The sequence below is a fragment of the Crinia signifera genome, chromosome 1 (genome assembly GCF_055691185.1).
Source record: "Crinia signifera chromosome 1, ASM5569118v1, whole genome shotgun sequence".
Classification (NCBI taxonomy): Eukaryota; Metazoa; Chordata; class Amphibia; order Anura; family Myobatrachidae; genus Crinia; species Crinia signifera.
In genome coordinates this window covers 307077054-307099648 of record NC_139217.1, presented here as the reverse complement: position 1 = coordinate 307099648, position 22595 = coordinate 307077054, and the positions used below count along the sequence as shown (strand labels likewise).

The 22595-nt window shown below is 39.9% G+C and overlaps 1 protein-coding gene across 1 annotated transcript in view; it reads right to left on the bottom strand.

The window, feature by feature from the left end:
- Positions 1-22595, bottom strand: part of RORB (RAR related orphan receptor B) — a 213335-nt gene that overhangs the window by 54152 nt on the left and 136588 nt on the right. Inside the window, exon 2 of the mRNA XM_083186110.1 lies at positions 2273-2358. Within this exon, the coding sequence (XP_083042236.1) occupies positions 2273-2358 (86 nt within the window). The remainder of the gene's footprint in view (positions 1-2272; positions 2359-22595) is intronic.

Here is a 22595-nt window from a genome sequence, read left to right as displayed (position 1 = left end):
ACGTAAAAAAAATTAGGTTTCCATGATGTCTGTTGAAGGATGTTCCCAAACCCCTCCTGAAATTTAGAATATCATATAGAGCACCTAAGTGTCACATAGGGGAAAATGTATTAAGCTCGGTGAAGTGATAGAGTGTCTGGTTTTTGTCACCGGCCAATCAGCTCCTAACTGTGAAGTTACAGGATTGGTTTGAAAAATGACAGGTAGGAGCTGATTGGCCGGTGATAAAAAACAGACACTTTATCACTTCACTTCACTCATAAATCTGCCACATAATTACACACATTGGGGGAAATTTACTAAGATGAAAGTTCTACTTCACATGGAATGTTGCTATAGGCAACCAATCAGAATCTACTTCTTACTTATTTAGCACCTTCTAGAAGTTAATAGATAGTATCTGATAAGTTGCCCATAGCAACATGCCATGCAGCGGCGTAACTACATTTTGGGCGCCCCCCTGCCGTTAAAGGGAGGGCGCCCAGTCACTCACTCGCCCCGCCACCCGCCGACAGCCGCACCAACCCCCGCAGTCTTACCTAGGTTCAGTACGCGCTGGTCCCGGCTCCCTTCTTCTGCTATGAGGACCACCACAAAATGTCCGCCCCCATACAGCAGACAGTTTCAGAGAACTGTGTGCTATATGGGGGCGGCCATTTTGTGGTGGTCCTCAGCAGCAGAAGGGAGCCGGGACCAGCACATACTAAACACAGGTAAAGACTGGGGATGCGGGGGTTGGTGGGGCGGGCGGCGGGGTGTAACGTAACTATAGCACTGCAGCCCGCACATGCATAGCGCCCCCCCGCGGTCGCGGGGGCTGCGGTGCTATAGTTACACCACTGATGCCATGTGAAATAGAACTTCCATCTTAGTAAATTTCCTAGATAGACAAAAGTATTTAGCCACATCTGTTAATTATTGAATTCATGTGTTTCCACCAGACCTGCTGCCATGATGATATTGGTCCACAGGGCCTGATTAAAGGTTCATGGTGCCTTGTAATGCATACCAGTCATACTGCCCATGTGATGTAACAATGTTTATACAACTGACATATATGCACGGCTTGAAGTGGTCATGCAGAGGTGGCGGAACTCATTTCTCTATGCTACCTAATTACCTCCCCCATTAGGCAGAGACAGGGCCAGTGGTAGGGTTTTTGGCACCCCCCTGTAAACTAGAAAGCTTTCCTGTGATAATACTGTACAGGGCCAATGTGGAGGTTAAAATGTTCCACCTCACCATTAGAGGTGGTGGAACTCAGTTCCACCCCATTCCCCCTCACTGTGACCTCTGCATGTAGAATATAATGCTTGTGTCGAGGGAAGTAGACTTTGGCTTTAGGCACCCCAGCTGGAGCAGTAGCACAAAGTACACAAAGTAATGGTTCCATCAGTTAGTTACATTGGCACAGCCACCTAGGAGTCACCTTAAGAACTTTACTCTCACATTGGGAAGGCTGAAAACTAACAAGTTTGGAATAAATTAGGCCTTAATTATATTCCTCGGCTGTCACCTTCAAGGTGCCCCTCCATACCTGGTGCCCTAGGCTGCAGCCTAATCAGCCTATTCGTTAGTCAGGCACTGTTGGTCCGAATATGTAATAAATTAATTTCAGCTGTCTAATGAATTCTGATGAACTCTAGGTAGGTGAGTGCCCCTCTAGGTGGGAGACACCCCAGCCATTGGTGTTGAATTGGACAGGGGTGAAATCATACTTTCCCTCCAAAATCTATGTTATAAATACAGATGGAGCCACGCGCATCCGAGTGGCTCCCAGGGCACGTCATTCATCGTGCCATGGCATGAATGAGGCGCACATGCGTGTGAGAGGTTCGCACACCCCATTCGCGGCATTGAACGGGCGAGCCGACTCACCAGATAAGCAGGGACCAATCTTTAGTTGCCTCAAAAACAAAGTTTTTAAGACATTGATAAACTATGTTTATAAGTAAGTATCTACATAATATGAACAGATGTACAACAATACTGTTAATGTCTATTATGTTCTCCTCACATAACTAAAAACAAAAACAACAAAAAACGTGAATTTATGGATATCTATCTATCTATCTATCTATCTATCTATATATCTATATATATATATATATATGATGGGGACATGTTCCTCGAAATGTTGATAATAACGGAAGCTTTTTTGCACATTTCTCAGTCTCTCTCCCTTTTTCTCTCTCTCTATATATACACATTATATATATATATGATTCATCTGTCTGTCTTTCATTCTGACTCCCATTGCCTTTTGTCTTACCTTGCAGCCTTCACAAGTGATGACACCGTAGTGGATTCCTGAAGATTTATCGCCACAAATTTTGCATGGTATCACTTCAATTTGTGCTGAAAAACAGAGAGAACGACAGCTCAGCTGACATAGCATTTTTACTTAATGTCTTCTATTTTTGGTCAATGACTAAAACATTATTTTTAGGTGATTAAATAGAAACAAAATGTAACACTGAGTATTTTCAAGTTAAAAAAAGAGATCTCGGATTTAAGCTTCTCTTCAAATACATAATTTAATAGCAATATCCAATATTTGACTGCACTAAGACCCAGCACAAACATTCCCCTAATCCCTCTGCAGTTACAATAAACATTTTAATGCAAGTTGAATTGTATTTTATATTAATATTTTACTCTTTTGGCTGATGTTTATATTTCTAAAATGGTTTAGACTGTAATTTACTTGTTTGTTAAAATAACAGCAATTGAAGAAAACAAATGTTTAAACAAACAGTGCTTAATATAATGCAATTACTGTTATATTCAGCTGCAGTTTATTATCCTGCGCGATGCTTATAATCAAGAGGGATTATGTAAAAATGAACAATGTAATGATGTATTGCACAATTCTGCCTCACAACAACCTTCTGAATATTATTCCTGAACTGCATAGGACATGAATACTTAAACGCAATGATGTGTTCATACCTGAGAGGCATTTATCCTATGTGTCAAAGAAGGACAATTGGAAGGGTGTGTAACTGAAAACGCCTGTTATTAAATGTACACTCAAGGTGAAAAGAAGCTATTGCTTTACTAGAAACATCTTCAATTACTGTAACTGAAACTCAGTTGGCTATTGGACTTCACTGGAAAATAATAAACCTGAGCACAGCCAATGAGAGTCCAAGATCTTTTTTAATAACGTATTGAGTGCCTGAACCTGATCACTAAGTGGAGATGCCAAAGAGCATCTAGGTTAGACTTAGATATCACTTTAGGACAACTCTAACAATTCTTAACCACCTTAACTCTAGATGTAACAATAAATCCAAATCCGGCTTCAATTTATATGCTCTGGAAATATATCTATTTGTATCTGCAAAAGCTGTAGAATTTGCAACAGACAGATAGCCAATGCTTTGTCTAAAAATTCGCACCCTATTACATGTAAGAATTTTACATGTGCAATATGGTGTGATTTTTTTAGCTGTCTAAAAAAATCTCACCCTACTGTATTACATTTTGCCCATTAAGTCTACAAACATGAAACATTGAATGTTCAATGCAGACATGATATGGATTTGTATGCAAACCCAATGGTTTTTGTATAAATCGAATCATGGGAGAACTGCCCATGCTTCGGATCCGGTTCTGCTCAAGAGTTCCCCCTTAGCCACAGTGGTGTTGAAGGTTTGCAATCTGTTAGTTATACAAAATGGGGGCATGTAATCCCCATTTTGTAGTCACACCAGTCTACATGATCAGACTTCGATTTTCGTGGTGTAGTGATGTGTCACAGGGGCCGTGGGATAATACAGTGGCATTATGGTGGTATAGTGGCCCTGCCACCCTATTGTAGCCATGCCCCCGTCTATATAATTCAGAGGTTACCCGCATTATACAGCCGGGGCATGGTCGGAATTACATGATTCAGCAGGAATTGCGTCATCAGCCACTGCAAAGTGACACACTGGTCTTGGGGTGCAGGGATGTCAGGAGACTTGCCTACCTTTCTGTCCAAAATTGCACCTTCCAAAAATACTTTCATTGTTACATACTGTAGTAGAAGGCCATACCATACTGACTCCAAACAATGCACAATCATTAACATTGTTTTTTTATTTATTTTTTTAAACAGCAGTTTTAACATACGTGGGATTAATAGGAGATGTGTTAATGCTTTCCAACCACTGTACTCATGAATAGGCTCCCAGTAATGTTGTCGTTATGCATCATATATTGTGTTATTCTGTAATATATGGATATATTCTTACAGATTGTATATTCTTACAGCTGCATAACATTAAATATTTTAAATACTTTATGTCTTTATGTCAACTAATTTACAACACTAACTGTATAGAGCCATTTAGTCAGCCCCATAACTTATAATAAATAAGTATCACATTTTTTTATCCCATATCAGTTCCAGGGGTACAAATGTTACTAGATAATTCATTTCAGGGCTCAAATATATTACAGGGAATATAAACATTTGGATTAATACTATTTCATTCCTTAGTATCTATAAACATAATCAGGGGTATTCTATGCCCCTGTCAGTGAGCTATGACGTTGAGCAGTGCCGGTAGCTCGCCGTCAGAGTATTCACCTCCCTCCCCTTCATTTGCCATTTCCATGTCATTGTTTAATTTTGGCGAGGTGGAAACAGCGAGTGTGGCCATTAAAACATCAGGGCTCGCAACAAAATGCAGAGCACTCTGCATTTGTGGTGAATCTCGCTGTTTAAGGGGATCCTCTCCATCCTCTGACAGCGAAAATTTCTCCCTAACATTGAATACGGTGAGGGGTTTGACGGCAAGGAGAGGGGAGACAGGTAGCAAAGGGAACAACACATTGGACGGAATTTTATAACGAAAATATGCCTATTTTAGGTGTATTCGTAGGCAGTCGTATGCAAATACGACTGCCTACACGTATTTTCAACATTTTGCCAAAAATCCGTGGATTCGTATTGGTATCTACGAATACAAATGTATATGCTATCAAATGAATACAAGTAGGAATCACCATTTATTTGAATGGTGATACCTAATTTACTAAGCGGCCGTATGTAAAATATGGCCGCTAATTAGCGGGATACAGCTGCTAATTGAAGGGAAAATATGCCTGGGAAATACTCCTATTTTTTCCAGATGTATTTGGCTTTAGCCTGCACAGGCTTCAATGTAAAAAACAAAAAAAAGTGAGAAATAAATAAATAATTAAACAAATTCAAGTCCCCCTGGCCAAAGCATTCACCCCCCGACCGGTCAACCTGGGTAGGGATCCTGGGGAAGTGGAGTCCCCACAATGAAGGGGTCTCCCCTCTAGAATTGATCTGCCCAGGCTGGAGCCCAGGGCTGTCCACGGTGCCCCTGTGTGGTGAGCACCGGGCTGATGTCTGTGTTAAAAATAGAAAAAACGATTTTGTATTTTTGTGGAACTATGAGTCCCAACAAGCCTGCATCGCATGCAGGGACTTGGAGAATCACAAGTCCCAGCATGCAGGGCATTAAAGGGCCTACTGGACTTGTCCTTTGCGATAATAATCGCATATGTTAGTGCATATGCGATTATTATCAATGCTGTAGCCGGCAATGTGCGGCGCAGAGGTTTTGCTGATGTTAGTGCAACCCGCCCTGAAAGTAATAATACAATGCAAAATAAAATCTGATCCTTTTCATTATGGCCAAGTGTTTTATATACTGTATCATAGAATACACATACAGTATGCATCAGTAATCAACAAGAGCTTAAGCTACCAACTGCTGCAGTACTGTAAGCAAAACACACACACACATACACACACACACATAAATCACAATCAGAGTTTATTATTAAACTTTTTACATGTAACTATGTCTTAGCACAACAGCACCTCTCATTACGTCCAGGATAATTCCCCCCCTCCCCACCACCACCATCACTATTTTTCACACTTACTAGAAATGTGGCTACTTAAGTTTAACACAAAATGGATATAATATGTTTAAATATTGGTTGGAGAAAAATTACATGAGCAGAGTTTTTCTGTATAGGATGTATGTATGTTCTGCTGATGCTGCACACTTTCCCTAAAGAGATTAGGATTCTAATCCCAAATATTATACTGCACAGCCTATCTCATATTTGAGCTCATCAGATCCAGCATTCTGCATGTAATCTCCAGCGGTATTACCTAGTGTTTATATAAACTGCTGTTTGAGCATGGATCACTGAGCACTATCAATACACCTGAATAAAAAGACATGACATGTTTTCAATGATATACGTGATATACCAGTACTTTTAACAGCATGTACCCAAAGTCAAACAGGGCAATTTAAAAAAAGAGAGATTAAAAAAGTATTTAAAAAAATAAAAGAAATAAAAGGGAAATTACTAAAACTATTCCCGAATTGGTCAAACTGGAAACTTAAAGTTTTTAGAGTTTGCCTGCAAATAAAATGCCATCTTCAGATAACATTTGTTCTTGCCGAATTGCAACAAGAAGTTGTTTATAGGATGCAAGAAGGGCATCTGAGCAGATCCCTCCGCCACTTCATCACTGACCAGTGGCTCTACACCAGGTATTCCCAACCACGGCCCTCAAGGCACACCAACAGTGCAGGTTTTGTGGATATCCAGGCTTGAGCACAGGTGACTTAATTAGTACCTGAGGGATTCTGATTAAACCATCTGTGCTGAAGCCTGGATATCACTAAAACCTGCACTGTTTGTGTGCATTGAGGACCGTAGTTGGGAATGCCTGCTCTACACATATGTGTCCTCAGCTCATACATGTGCAGAAGGTGCAGTGTTACTGATAGTGGGAACTGCTACTTTTAAGAGTAACTGTCCCCACACCAGAGCAGTGCTGACTTGCCCTGGTAAAAAGTACTAAGAGAGTCATTCTGGTTGGCTCGGTAGCATACCAAGCATACCGCCGCCTCGGTGAATACCCACCCTAGCTGCCATTTCCCCTCACTTGTTACAAAGTCACATACCCTCGCATGTGCCCACAGCAGGAGAAATCATTCAAAGGTCGCTGACCAACTAATGATTTTTCCTGCCTTCGCAAATATAAGTTTTTCACTTGTGTGCTGCCCTGGGGTGACTGGCTTATGCTGGCCTTTTTGGGGTTCCGCGCCCCAGATTCTTAGTATTAGGGACCCACCAGAAATGAGGTCACCGTGAAGCTGGTTGGTGGGCAAATATTTCTTGGCCAATGAATATACCAAGAACCTCTATTATTGATTGATTTTTGATTAATAATATGGAGTGTGCATCTGCACCACATGTCTTTCTTTGCAGAACTACAAGTCCCAGCATGATAGCACCTCATGTAAATCGGGTGTGCATTCTAAGATCCCCCCCCCCCACTTCGCAAATATAAGTCAGTCTCAACTGACTTATATTTGTGGCCTCCCGGGCCGAAGGCAGGGTGGGTGGCTGATGTCATGTGACATCAGCCCCTCCGCCTCTGGCAAGAATTGGCCTGCCCCCATACCCATGGTCATGCCCATGAAATGCTGCACGTTCCCATATCCCAGCACCGCCAAAGCCCCCATCCCTCCCTCCCCTATGCGAATTGCCCGGCGAGTGAGCAACTCGCCATGACCGTTCGCAGTCGGGGTTTGCACATACACAGAAATGAGCATGCACAAACTGCGACCATCGGGGCAGGGGCCGAATTCGGTTCACTCTGTGTGAACCAGAATCACCCCCTAACTGACATGAGTTTGATACTTTATCATCAGGAGCCATATTGCAATGTATACTTTCCAATAAGCAATGAAAGTAGCAGTATTTGGACTGTCTTCCGGAGAAATACTGAATGGCTCGGGTGATGTCGTTTGGTATCCAGCACTGCAACTTGCATCAAGTCACATGCCTGATTATTATGGATTCATGATGGTTATACCCCATAGATGCAGCTGAGATGTGTCTGACCTCCACATTATTAGTTGACCATTAGTGTCCAACACAACAATTGTTTTGCCTTAATAAACAAGAGTCCCTAGAACTTCAATAGGGTATCAAGGTAGTACAGGGAAATAATTACCAAGGATGATGTAGAGATATAAACAAATGATTACTATAATAATAATAATAATAATAATAATAATAATAATAATTATATCGAGTGCCAAAATATTACACAGTGATTTGCAGGACAAGTTTAGTCATTTGTTAGTTCTTGCCTCAGTGGATGTCACAGTAACAAACCTCTGCCACACAGACAGAGTTAAGCATTAACCAGGAGGAAACACACGCAAAGACATAATCTAAATGTATGATACCTACTACAGCAATTAAAATAAATTGGCTTTATCAGTTTAAAATAATACAGTGATTAATTATTTTGGATTTGCTGACAAATTAGCACACATCTCAACGTGAATATGCCGCTTTAAACATATCAACTATTTTGGCTAACTAACAATTATGATTAGAGCTATCAGTTAAATGTTTAAAGAGATTATCACCTTGCATAATTTAATCAACCCAAATATTAATACCTTAGATTCCCTAAAATGTAGACCTCATAGACATATTATAACTCCAAACTCCAAACTAAACACTTCTCATAACATTAAACCTAACATGCCTCTGGCTAATTCCCTAACTGATGCTGATGTGTCTTGTTACAACATTTCAAAATAACATGTACAGTGACATGTCCATACAAAAGATTCTATAGTCATCTAATAGAAGCATCTTTCCTGTGGTCTGCAGAAGTATACGCAGCTCAATGTGGCTGCCACAAAGTAATCTAATGCTGTACCTCTGGCTCTCAGCATTCAGCAAACAGTAACTAGACGAGTAGGTGAACAAACAGGACCATACAGGGTCTAAATATGCAGCTATGCAATGCAAATAACAAGCAATTAGATTCAATTATGATGTGGACATTGTTAAATTGTTGAAGGCAACGAATCAAAATTCTCAGAATGTCGACAGATCAAATATCAGGTTGATATTTAGGATTAGGTTGCTAGAGTAGGTGAAGATTAAGCTGCGGGAAGGTGGGTGGGGGGATGAGTTGGAGTCAAGCACTAGAAGGAGGGTTAGGGGTATGGAAAATGGTTAGGGGAGATAAACTCTCCCAAATAGTGGAGGATCAAAGATCTGACATGAAATTCACAGTCACCTGAACCAAAAGATTTTTCACCCAAAAAACAGGGTATAATTGAATAGCCTAATGCAAAATATTGGGCAAAAATTGAATATCCCCCTTAGTACATTTCTCCTATAGCCTAGAACATTAAGAAGGGAGCAGAGCATCATCTGGTCTGGCAATAGGTGAACTGTACGTTTATACATTAGGGCAGCATGGATGGTGTAATCATAATGGTTAGCATTACTGCGTCACAGTACTGAAGTTATGGGTTTGATTCTCACCATGGCCCTAACTGTGCGGAGTTTGTATATTCTCCCCGTGTTTGCGTGAGATTTCTCTGGGTAAACTGTTTCCTCTCACACTCCAAAAATATACTGGTAGACTAATTGGCTCCCAACAAAATTAGCCCTAGAATGAATGTGTCTGTGTGTGTACATGCATGTGGTAGAGGATAGATTGTAAGCTCCACTGGGGCAGGAATTGATGTGAGTGTTCAACTATTCTCTGTAAAGACTATGGGCCATATTCTCTAAGCTTCAAAAGTGATAAAATGGAGAGTGATAAGCAGCCAGCCAATCAGCTCCTGTCTGACATTTTTCAAACACAGTCTGTGACATGGCAGGTAGGAGCTGATTGGCTGGCTGTTTATCACTCTCCATTTTATCACTTTTGAAGCTTAGAGAATCTAGCCCATAGGAATTTGCGTTAAAGTTCATTAAGAAATTACATAAACTGGTCACAGGAAAATGTATCCCACATTCTTCCCAGTATATTTGATTGGACAAAGAACCATAATAAAGAGTAGAAAATAACATGACAGCCACTCACACATCTTAAACAAGCAATTGCTAAACTGTATAATGACAATTATCTGAATTGGGAATTTCAGATTGAGAAGATTTCTGGGAGGTTATTGCTATGGACAGATTATAGGTTTATAATCAAGAATAGGATACGAAACACAGACAGGGACAAGCAATGATAAGCTTATTTGATATAAAATATAAGACTACCGCAAAACAGATGTGGGATGCTTTACAGTAGCTACACAAAAGATCCAGCTTCCGAACTAATACAGAGATAGACACAGAACACATCACTGCTGCATCTTTGGATGCATAGGAGGCAATGCATGTGAATGGATCCTCTGAATGCCTAGTATATCCACCATCCAGTGGCGTAGCTACGTTTTGGGCACCCCCCCCGCCGTTAGGGGGGGGCGCCCCCCCCCCGCCGCCGCCCCGCCAAGCACCCCTACCCCCCCGCCCGCTGCCCTGCCGCCCATGCAAACCCCCCCTCAATCCCCACAGCCTTACCTATCGCGCTAGTCACGACGGCTCCATTCTTCTGCTGGGGACCACCAGAAAATGGCCGCCCCCATACAGCAGACAGTTTCAGAGAACGGTGTGCTATATGGGGGCGGCCATTTTGTGGTGGTCCTCAGCAGAAGAACGGAGCCGCCGGGACCAGCGAGATAGGTAAGTCTGCGGGGGATTGGGGGGGGTTTAACTATAGCACCGCAGCCCCCGGCGCCCCCACATGCACAGCGCCCCCCCCCCGCGTGGTGGTGGGGGCTGCGGTGCTATAGTTACGCCGCTGCCACCATCATAGGTGTACAGTATACAAACTATTAGGGTTTTTGTACATCTACCCCTAAACAGTAAATTATGTTTGGAAAAGATCATGCAACAGCATATATAAATGTACTCCTATAGACAAGGCATTCCCAAACACGTTCCTCAAGGCACCCCAACAGTGCAAGTTTTAGTGATATCCAGTCTTCAGCACAGATGGTTTAATCAGAATCACTCAGGTACTAATTAAGTCACCTGTGCTCAAGCCTGGATATCACTAAAACCTGCACTGTTAGTGTGCCTTGAGGACAAGGGCATAACTACTATAGGTGCAAGGAGTGCAGCTGCTATGGGGCCCAGAGCTGAATGGGGCCAATCTTTACATTCTAAATTTGATGTGCTATTTACATTTAATATATCAGTTGCTAAATAGGGGGCCCTTAAAAACTTTTGCTATGGGGCCTATTAATGTCTAGTTACACCCCAGCTTGAGGACCGTGGTTGGGGATGCCCCCTATAGACAGTAGAGAAAGTAGTATAGCTTCAGTCAGTTGGTGATGACATGCAGTGTAACCTGTCATATCTAATTAACAACACCAGACTTTTTGAAAGCCAAGCCTAAGATGAATACCATAGGATAGAAAGGAATTCATTAATGTTGACATGGACAGTGAAATGGCAGATATAAAGTTCCACAATAAGGGAACAATGTGACACTGATAGCATGGCATCAAAAATGCCACATTCTAAATCAGATGCTGCTGATGTGTATGATTTCCTGGTAATGCATCTATGACATACTGCTACAAGCCCTTTCCCGGTGGACATCTACATGTCTGCATGCAAAAAGGCTGAGACATCCACTTGGTGCGTCTCTAGATGTAGAAATTGGTTATATATTGGAAGCTAGCACCAGCTCCTAGTGAGGTACTGTACCGATTCTCCATCATAGTGTGGCCTCCTGTGTAAATGATAGTGTGCCTGAATTCCCAAGAAATTCAGTGACATGCTGTCATCACTCCCATAATACTCCTGTAAAATGGACCACCTCTGTGCGTCCACTTATCAATCTCCCTGTCATTGTCCAGAAGTATCCAATATTATTTTGAAAACAATTCTGAGCCCAGTAGTTTTTTTAGAACTCAAAACACAACTGTGAAATCATCATTTATTAACTCCATGAAAGCCAACCATTTCTTGAGTAAACAAAACTATTACAAGATTAATTTAGAATCAGGAGTATTTTAGGACACATGATACATACTGTATATTGTAATATACTGTAAAGTGACAACTGGTGTAACTTAAAATTGCTGTGTTCAAAAATAATTTTGACTGCAGCTATAAAAAAAAAAAAATGTAAATAAATAAGTGACCTTCCAACAGGTAGATTTGGTCGTGCCGGGTATCTTTTTTGCAACTTTTTCCATTAAATAGTGTCTTATTTGCAAGACGGAGCTATTGGGACACACAGGCAGCTGTGGAAAAACACTGTAATGTTCCAATTATTTTGCAAATACAGTGGGAGCCACATAATGAATATACTGTAGACAGGCAGCATGTCATTTTAATCAGCAGAAGCTGCCTGTGCGTCCTATTAGCAAATCAGATGCCATTTAATGGAAAAAGTTTCGAAAAAAGAAACCAATCGCTACAGAGCTTACACATTATATATAACACAACTTGTACCAAATGGTGGATAAATGTATGTGGACACGTCTGCAGCAGAAATAGGAAACTTGTAATCTTTATGGAAACGAGCCTTAAAAGATTGATAAACATCTCAGATGTACAAAACCAGATGTTTTGCAAACTTTGCATACATTTCAGATGTTTATCGATCCGCAAAGGCTCTGTACTGTGCATGGGCAGATCTGTTTCCGCATTGAGGGTTACTAACGGCCCACTAAGCCGCAGCATGATTGAAATCAGGTTTTTTTTTGTGTATGTGTGTGTATGTGCGTGTGTGGTGGTGGGGAGGGGGGGGGGGGGGTTGAGAAGATTCCTGCTTACCTACAATGACTGAGGAGGACCTGAGCCAAGAATATTGTGGGTAGCTTGATTCTCTGAGGGATTCCAAACTGGGTTGACTAATATGGGACTGGTGAAACTCTGTGTTTCTCTGCTATGCCATTATCCTCTCAGCTCGTTCAACATTGTGTGGGTTATTGTAAAATTGGGGAAACAATACAATTTTTATGCAGGTTTTCAAAACGACTTCTTGTTAACTTAGGGATTTCGATAATATTCAGATTTTTCCACTGTCTAAAACATTGATGGTGCCATGATATTCAATTATATTCATATCCATTCTAAAGAGTTCCTTCTCATTGCTTTTGTGTACATTTTGGCCTGAGTAAGCCTGCGGACTGTATTCCCACAGCAAAACTGGTGAGATTAAGAACTCACCACTTAGTAGAGGCTGCTGTAGATTTCACTATACAATTACACTATGGGGGGGGGGTATCCAATTAGGCAATCTGAGAAAAATAGACTTTCCTTATTCAATTGCCTCTGTTCCCTTCAACTGTAGAAAACATCAGCACTAATTGAATGCGCCCAATGTTCTATTTGTGTTTAGTAAATTATCCTACTGAGCCACAGCTTCCAAAAGATGTAACTGCCAATCGGAACTCTTGCCGTGCAACTTCTGTAAGCAGTGATGAGAAAGATACAGTATGACAGGATTCACTATGACTTTTTTCTTCCTACTCTGATGGAACACACTGAGCCAGGGTGATCACCTGATATTACATAAACACAACACCTGATGTTAATTGAAAAACACTAGATACTTCTGAACACGTGTCCCAGTTGTTAATCCACAATAAACCTTATGATTACTTTAAACTAAAAATTAGTAATGATAATACAGTATTTGCAATAGGTTTCATTTGGTAAATGTGTATGGTTACAAAAGAAAGATGGATAATCTATAGGACTTCATTCCTGCCACAGAATATTGTTACACAAACTCAATGACAAAGCCTAATTTATACAGTAACCATACTCTTGGTTAATCTGATAGGAAGATATGGTGCTTATGCAGGTAATAACTGCCAGCAGCAGTGACCAGATCTGTCAATGAGATAACAGAGACAAGATAATCTGTACCATAACATTCTGCACATTGATTAATATCATAAAACAACTGCTACTACAACACTTGCACTCACCAATTAAGTCAGATTTCAGCCTGCGATAGTTCTCGCACATTTTGTGTAGGTGATATGCTGAATGGGAACTCTATTCCCTTATCCACACAATCTACACAATGCTATCGCTCCAAGAGTCTATTAGACTGCATTAATGAGATTACAGGAGAGGGATCTTAAAGACATAGACTGTTCCATTCCATTACTTAAGGATGAGTGACAGCAGAGGTAAAAGGAAATCATAGGATTATTTCTGAAGGTAAAAATCCTGGCTCTCCTCCCATTCACTTTCTACCGAACAAGAATGCTTTATAGATAAAAGGAACTATCACTGATGACTATAGTATTATTATAAAGCATTAAAGATACAAATGTGAAGATAAATAGGAGTTGCATGTCCTTCATATTGAAGGCACAGCTTGTCTACACATATTTGATATAATTTAAGATTTGTCGACAGTTAAACAATGAATTAAGTTCTACCTAATACACAGGAAAATAAAGTCTACAAATTGAACACATTGGTTTTACAGATATACAGTATGTCATCCAGCCTAGAACACATTCTATTTATATACAGTAGAGTAATGCTGGGTACCCACTGTGCGATATATCGCCAATGATATGGATGATGTCAAAATTGTTGACAATACTGTATATATATATCGTCCATTGTGTACAGTCAATATCTTTAACGATGTGCACTGCCGCAGTTTGTTAACGACCCCCCGTCATCTGTACATGCAGCTCAATCTGACAATATCATCAGCAACTGCATGTATGGAGCTGGGGGGTAACATGGCCAGTGTGTATGGTCAATATCGTTCTCTGGTGTTCTCCCAATAACTATATCGGCAGCGGCAGGAATCGAAACATACAAGTCAGTGCAAACAATATATTACCACTGTACCCACTGTAACAATGTGCAGCTGAGAAGCACAACTACATTACACCTGAATAGAGTACATCAATCTTTGCTCCTTATTACCAGCACCAAAGTTCATGATGATTTAAAAAGTTACTGAAAACTTAACGAAAGTAGGCAACATTTAATTATTTCTTTGCTCAAGTACATTACATTTCAAAGTGAAAATGAAATAGTATCTTCAATGCGCAATTCTATAGTCTTGCACATAAACGGGCACTCGGGCAACACTGCCATTCTCCCTTGGAGAAATAAGCATGAGTATAATTCACACTGGTCATAAATGGATTGAACATACCAATTAGTGTGTACAGAAAAAAAAACCAATACTCAGGGAAGAGGGATTGTATTGTGTCTTATTGATAAATAATATTACATTTGTAATGTTATAGTATATATTCTGCTCATTGAAATATCCAAATCACATAGACCTATTAAACCTGTGGATGTTTCCTTCATTATCATGTCTCAGAAATATTCAATGTATTCTGTATTTTTCTACCCATTTTTGCTTGTTTTATAGGCAGAATGTCTCCGTTCTACACCACCATAAATATCCCAGGTTATTGCAAGTGAACACACAACAAAAAGGAATATGTGCAGTTACAAAAGCAACCAGTTGAAATTACCTGGTGGTGGAAATGATCTCAGTGGTGATGTTACTATCCCGGCCATAAGCTGGGTAGGGTTGCCAAGTGTGGAAGGTGTCTCTAGCTGGGTTGCGACCAGGTACAAAATCCCGGGTTCGATCCATTATAGCAGTGAAAAAAGGGGTATTCGTGTTCCCAGTCCTCCCCCCAAAACCACCACAAAGCTAAATCTAAGATGTTTATTTTGGAGTTTACTCCTGTTTCATCTCTAAAGAACTCTATCCTGTCACTTCTCTGCCATTCCCAGCACCTATTTTTATTCTGCATGTACGTAACATCAATAAATGAGATTGGAAAAAATAGATAGGCATCAGAAATTGATTTGAAATGAGTTCTAACAGTTTAACTATTGCAACCAGTTCTAAGAAAGTATTACGCGGGGAATCAACATATAGAGAACGAGAGATCCAGTCTCCATTCCTACTACTGCTTTCTGCCTAGTGCAATGTTTTTTCATTGCCTGCTCATAGGAGAAATTAAGAAAAATTTCAAATAAAGCATCAGAGTAGTTCCTTAATAATTTATTGTGCCTGCTGTTAACAGGAACTAGATAGTGAAACTGAAGTGAAGAGAACTGTACAGGCTTCATATATATTTTAAGCACAGAGCACTCTCACCAAAGTAAAATGCAGAAGATGGATTTGGTGGGATGCATTCTTCAATATGTGAAGTTGTTAACAAAAGTGAAATGCCACAATAAATAACGCCTTGAAGGATGACGTGTAACCCTTTCACCTCTGATGGACTCAGTAATGCATTGCACTGGAATAGATGGCATGGCAAAAGATGTCCTGCTAATACATCATTCATAAATGAGTTCCTGTACCTTTGATCAAAATCTTTCTTTAAGTCTTTTAAATTCAGAATTTTAATATTTCTAAAATTATGTTGAGGTTTTTTTCTGCCACCTAACAAATATATATCTGTGATTGCAATGCATTATGGAATAAATGTAATGCTTAATGGAGCTCAGCAGTAGCAGTGTGTGATTGTTGATTGTCTACATGTATAAATTGGACCATCAAATGTCAATGCTCATCATATATAAAGAACTGATCTGGTAGGTGTTGCAGTCATTGTTTGACTTCTACCTGCAAGTGCCTATTGTTTCCTTCCAGTCTGGTTATTTGGTGGTGATCCTGAACACTTGTGGCCAAAGTGCTGACTAATGTATTTGTCAGTGTTCCTGCTGAATAGCCACATTGACGTGTGTTTTATGCTGTCCTTTCACTAGAGTCTTTAGACGCTATCGCAGCAAAAATAAATAAATAAAATAAACAACATGCCAAACAATTATATAGCCAGACATAACGTTGCATCATATGTGACACCATTTAAAGGAAGCCACTATTTAGGTCTTTTAAAAAGTCAGCATCTCATCAGCATCTCACAATTTGGAAAATATGCATAAAATCAGATGTTCAATGTTTCAAATAATATTTAATAGCTGACTACAAAGTCCATTTATGTTTTGGATTTTTTTTTTTACAGGTTGAACACCTATTATAGGGCACCTGATGGTCCAGAACCTCCTTTATTCTGGACACATCAGGTCCTGGGAAGATTCTGGGAAGAAGTTAGGATTGTTAGGGCATTAGATTGTAGAAGGGGCTGTGAGAGGGCTTAGAAGTACTTAGGAGGGGAGTGGGAGGGTTTAGAGAGGCAGTGGGAGAGTGTCAGGAAGCAGGGAGGATCACACTGCGGGGACTGAGACGTGCTGCGTTAGGTTAAATGCCACGCAAGCCAGAGAAAAGCAGTGGGGGTTGTGGCAGAGGAGCGAGCCGTGCTGTGGAGGTCACGCAATGGTGCAAAATGGTACCACCGATAATGCAGCAAGTGGAGTGGGAGGGTTTAGAGAGGCAGTGGGAGAGTGTCAGAAAGCAGGGAGGATCACAATGTGGGACTGAGACGTGCCGCAGTAGGTTAAATGCCCTGCAAGCCAGAGAAAAGCTGTGGGGGTTGTGGCGGATGAGCGAGCCATGCTGTGGAGGTCACGCAATGCTGCAAAATGTTACCGATAATGCAGCAAAATCCGTAAACTGGATCAATGCTGGAACCGATGATGCCGGATAATCGATGTTCAACCTGTAAATTGATTTATTTCTCAATGTGTTAGAGTCAATAAAATAATATGGAACAGAATATGCACTGTGGAATTCTCCAAAAAGATGCGGGCAACTCAGAATGCAGCCACCTTCCTTACAGACAATATTTATACCATATATTACAGCTGTGCCTTTTCAATGTTCATTTTTAGATGCACATGTAGCATGCACGCTGCACACTAAAGAAAGGTGAAAATGATTAAAACAAATGTTAAAAATATTTTCAGAACCCTTACACTCCGTACTCACTCTGTATCTTTAATATTTGATGCTAAGCAGGAGAGCACATATAAAATATCCTTGGTTTGGTGCGCCTTTGAAGACTGGCTTTTTTTAAAAGAAACCTGCACACTATTTAGCCCTTTTACTCTACTTTTCTTCTGTGCTTTGTAGATCACACCATTGCATAGACTTCCAACCCTTTAGAATGACAGCCGTTTTTCCTAAGCGTACACTGCACAGGAAAGAAAAGAGGTTGATGTCAGAGAATAAAAAAGACTAAGGTCCTTTGGCCTGATGTTCATGTTACCCAAAATAACAGTGGATAACAGAGGAGGAAGCTCAAATATTATTTGAGGTGGGCAAAGTGTATTCTCTGCTTTCATGCTTTCTGTGGCTCCATACCTTTCATTTGTGTGGTTTTATAACTAAAATCACTTTTTTTAAAGTAGGAAAAAGTCTAGGAGAGCAAAGTACTATTTTAAAAGCTTGTGTTAGCGTACATCCATTCTGTGTTATACATTCATCGAAATGATTTGTGTTATCCAAAGAATATGTCGACTTTAATGCCCTTGATGATCTTAGTTGGTGATGTTACATTTCAGTTTATTAGGCTATATACTATATATACACTAATTGCAGGTTATACTGTATTTTAAAATCACTTATGCTAAAAATTGCAAAAAACAACAATTTATATTAATATTCTATTTAGTTTATATAAAATAGATCAATGGTGGTAGGATAAATGTAAAGGATTGGATTAAAAAAAATATATATATTAAATGTATATGATAGAGTACTATTTACAGTACTGTACATTTAGAAGGATTGAAGGAAGTGATGAAAGGGCTATGCCTCCTTACTGTGTGAACCAAACAAACCAATGGGTACTGACAGTACTATTTTTCTGGAAAAATAGGTTCAGGAACTGCAGGTCTGGGGGTGGATCAATTAATAAAAAAAAAAAACATATATAATAGAGAGAGGGAGGGAGAGATAGATGTATATATTGTATTTAGAAACAAAGGCACTCACAGGTGACTTTAAAATAAAACTTATCTTATGAAAAGTACATTTTCAGTTCCTGATGATGTCATATTTAATTAGAGGTTCAGGAACTGAGTTCCTGCTGGTTCCTGGTGAAAAATAGCACCGGGTACTGTTTGCTACATTAAAGGTAAACAGAGGGATCCACTGGCAAAATGTAATAGGGTGTCAAAATAAGAAAATATGGGGAGAGTTTATTTTTTAAAGCGGCATCAAGTACACAGCAAAATCAACATGCTTTTTTCACTGGAAATGATTGCTGCCTTAACAAAGAATAGAAAACTCTCCCAAAATCTCTCACTTAGGGGGTTATTTTGGTTCACTCTTTCTGTCAATTTCCCTCTTAGATGGACAAAACCATGTGCACTGCGGGTGGGGCAGATGTTACTTGTGTAGAGAGAGTTAGATTTGGGTGGGGTTTTACTTCAAAATTTTATCTATATTGCAGTGTAAAATTAAAGCAGGCTGTGTTTTCCCTGCACAGAAACAAAATAACTCACCCAAATCTAATTATCACTGCACATTTTACATCTGCGGCCCCTGCAGTGCACATGGTTTTGTCCATCTAAGAAGGAATTTGTCAGAAAGAGTGAACCAAAATAACCCTCTTTATGATTATCTCACCCTGTTACATTTGGCCCCAGGAGTCCAAATAGGAGAATTCTTTTTAGAGAAATTTCTACTCTAAAGGTGCCCATACACATTACAAATATTGGCCCTTATTCAGGCAGCACATACTTTTTGTACTAGATCTCATCTCATCGCAAAACCGAGATGCAATATTGTATACAATGGCCTGTATTCAGATCTGATTGCAGTACAAATTTGTTTGGAAAATGGATAAAACCATGGGCACTGCAGGTGAAGCAGATGTAACATGTGCAGAGAGAGTTAAATTTGGGTGGGGTGTGTTGAAACTGAAATCTAAATTGCAATGTAAAAATAATGCAGCCAGTATTTACCCTGCACAGAAACAAAATAACTCATGTTACATCTGCCCCACCTGCAGTGCACATGGTTTTGCCCATTTTCCAAACAAATTTGTACTGCGATCAGATCTGAATAAAGGCCATTGTATACAGCATTGTATACAATATTGCATCTTGGTTTTGCGATGAGATGAGTTGAGATGAGTTCTAGTACAAAAAGTGTGTGCTGCACATACTACTAGATCTCATCTCATCGCAAAACACAGATGCGATGAGATGCCATATTGCCATATTGTATACAATAATTGTAACGTGTGTGGGCACCTTTACCAATTGAGGTTTGATACATGTCATTGAAATAGACTTTTAGGTTTATTGAAAATTCATTGCAAAACCATTTCTATCTATGGTTATCCATTGGCATCAAATTAACCTGTGCCAAAAGTAACTTTTCTATTTGGATTTTTAGAATGATGACAAATAAGTCATTTGATAAAATATTGAAGGGGAATTTCTGTTTTTCCATTAATATTAAAGTAATACCCAGTGGAGGCTCCAAAAGAGGAGCTGAAGCACAGTCCAAAATTCAAATAGAGGAGCCACATCAACTGCCAGTGAGTCAGTTTGGAATGACTGTTGGTGGCAGTTGGAGGGGCTCCCCTATTTGAATTTTGAATTGTGCTTCAGCCCCTCCTCTGGCGCCACCACTGTTAATACCCCATTATACCTACTTTGAAGGATGGTGTATCCTTAGTGTACACCGTTGGAATTCCTAAATAAATCAGATGGAGGTTCTAATTTCTATGTACCATTAGTACAACCTTACTCAGTCCTATCTCCTGCTTTATCCTCACCCAGCTGCAGGCTACCAGTGCAACTAGAGCATGGTTCTTCAAACTGTGGCCCTCCAGATGTTGTGAAACTACAAATCCCAGCATGCATTGCCACAGTTTTGCTATAATGGAGTGTTAAAACTGTGGAAAGGCATGCTGGGATTTGTAGTTTCACAACATCTGGAGGGCCACAGTTTGAAGACCCATGAACTAGAGCAGGGCTGGGCAACACCGGCCCTCCAGATGTTGACGAACTACACATCCCAGCATGCCTTGCATCAGTTTCAGCATGGCCACATAGCAAAACTAATGCAAAGCATCCTGTGATGTGTAGTTCACTAACATCTGGAGGGCCGGTGTTGCCCAGCCCTGAACTAGAGTATACAATCTCAGTGCAATGACACCTGGACTTGGGACTTTGCTAGTGTATAAAAGCTGCAAACCAGAGGCTTTGCTAGGAAAAAATGTCATAGTGATTTTTTTTTTGTTTATATACCAGGGACCAAAACATTACATACTGTATGATCGTTATTTCAGAGATGGGAACAATGCAAATCATATAAAGAGGTATTTCAAACATTATAACTAACCTTTATACATACATATATATATATAACCCTTTCAATGCAAAGTGATTTTGTGAAAATAGGTGTGAAAATTGCCAAACAAACATTTTTATTCATCATAAAGACCTATAATGGTTACCTTACATAGGAAACAATCTTTTTTACACATTTTTATTTAACTTTATATAACAAATGTGAGCGACGGTGGCATTTTTTAGCAGATATTTTGAACATCTCTGACAGCGATGTTGGCACTCAAAGTGTTAAGACTCCTATGTCATGGAGAAGTTCTGAACTAATTGTGCATTAAATTAAAGTTGTATATCAATTTATTGCAATTTACAATTTACATTAACAATGAATCCCAGCCAGGGATGGTATGGATCATTAGGTTGACCAAATGAAGGTCGACAGGCCTTACGTTGACACAGACAACAGGTCAACATGGCTAAGGTCAACAGGGTCATAAGGTCGACACATGCATTAGTTTGACAATGGGAATGCCGACAGTCAAATGGTCAACATGAGTTTTTCATGTATTTTTTGTCGCAAATGTTCACATAATCGACATGAACACCTTTTGACTGTCGACCTTTCCAATGTTGACCTTATGACCCCGTCGACCTTAGACATGTCAACCTATTTTCTGCATTGACCTGAGGGCTGTCAACCTTCAATGGTCGACTCAATGTATGTCTACCTTAGTTGTGTCAACCTAATGACCGTTTCCCCCATGGATGTTAGTACAGGCTGACCATGAAAATGAATTAACTATGTAACAATAATATAGTCATTAATTTTGTTTTATTTATTTACCATTTTGTGTAATAGTGTGTACAGACGGGGATTTGGCTTCCGATGTTCCCGATATAGGGAACATCGGAAGCCAAATCGCATGCAAATCGCATGCTTTTTTAGGGCTTGCGAGCCCGATGCACTGCCAATGAGCGCTACCGTGTGAGCGCATATCGGCAGCCAGAGGGGCAGGGAACGCTATATAGAGCAGATCTGCTCTATATAGTGTAAATTGTGCCCCTCTAGCATGCCGTGAGATGCGAGGGGACTCGCATCTCACGGCAGTATCTGCCGTGAGTACACACTCTAAGATGTATATAAATAAATGACGAGAATATTATTCAAAGGCAATATACAGTATGTATAGAACATAGTCACATTTTTCCTGAAAATTGTGGCTATGGAATTGTGCTACAGTATATGTGCAAAATAGTGACAAACACTCTTTTTGAACCTTAACCTTCAATAATTTCAGTACAATGTAAAGGATTGCTCACAGTTTGATTTGTGATAAAATAACTGAATATTTTGTCAAATAAAACACTTGTATTAAAACATGTTTCATTAAAAAAACGACTCTTGCAAGCTTATAGTACAATATTGTTTGCTTTCATTTTGCAATTAATAGTGAAAAGTCACTTATAACTCCAGACATTTCTACACCTCATCAAGCTAAACTTTTAATTGACGATTTGTAAAGACTAACGGGAAAATAATAGCT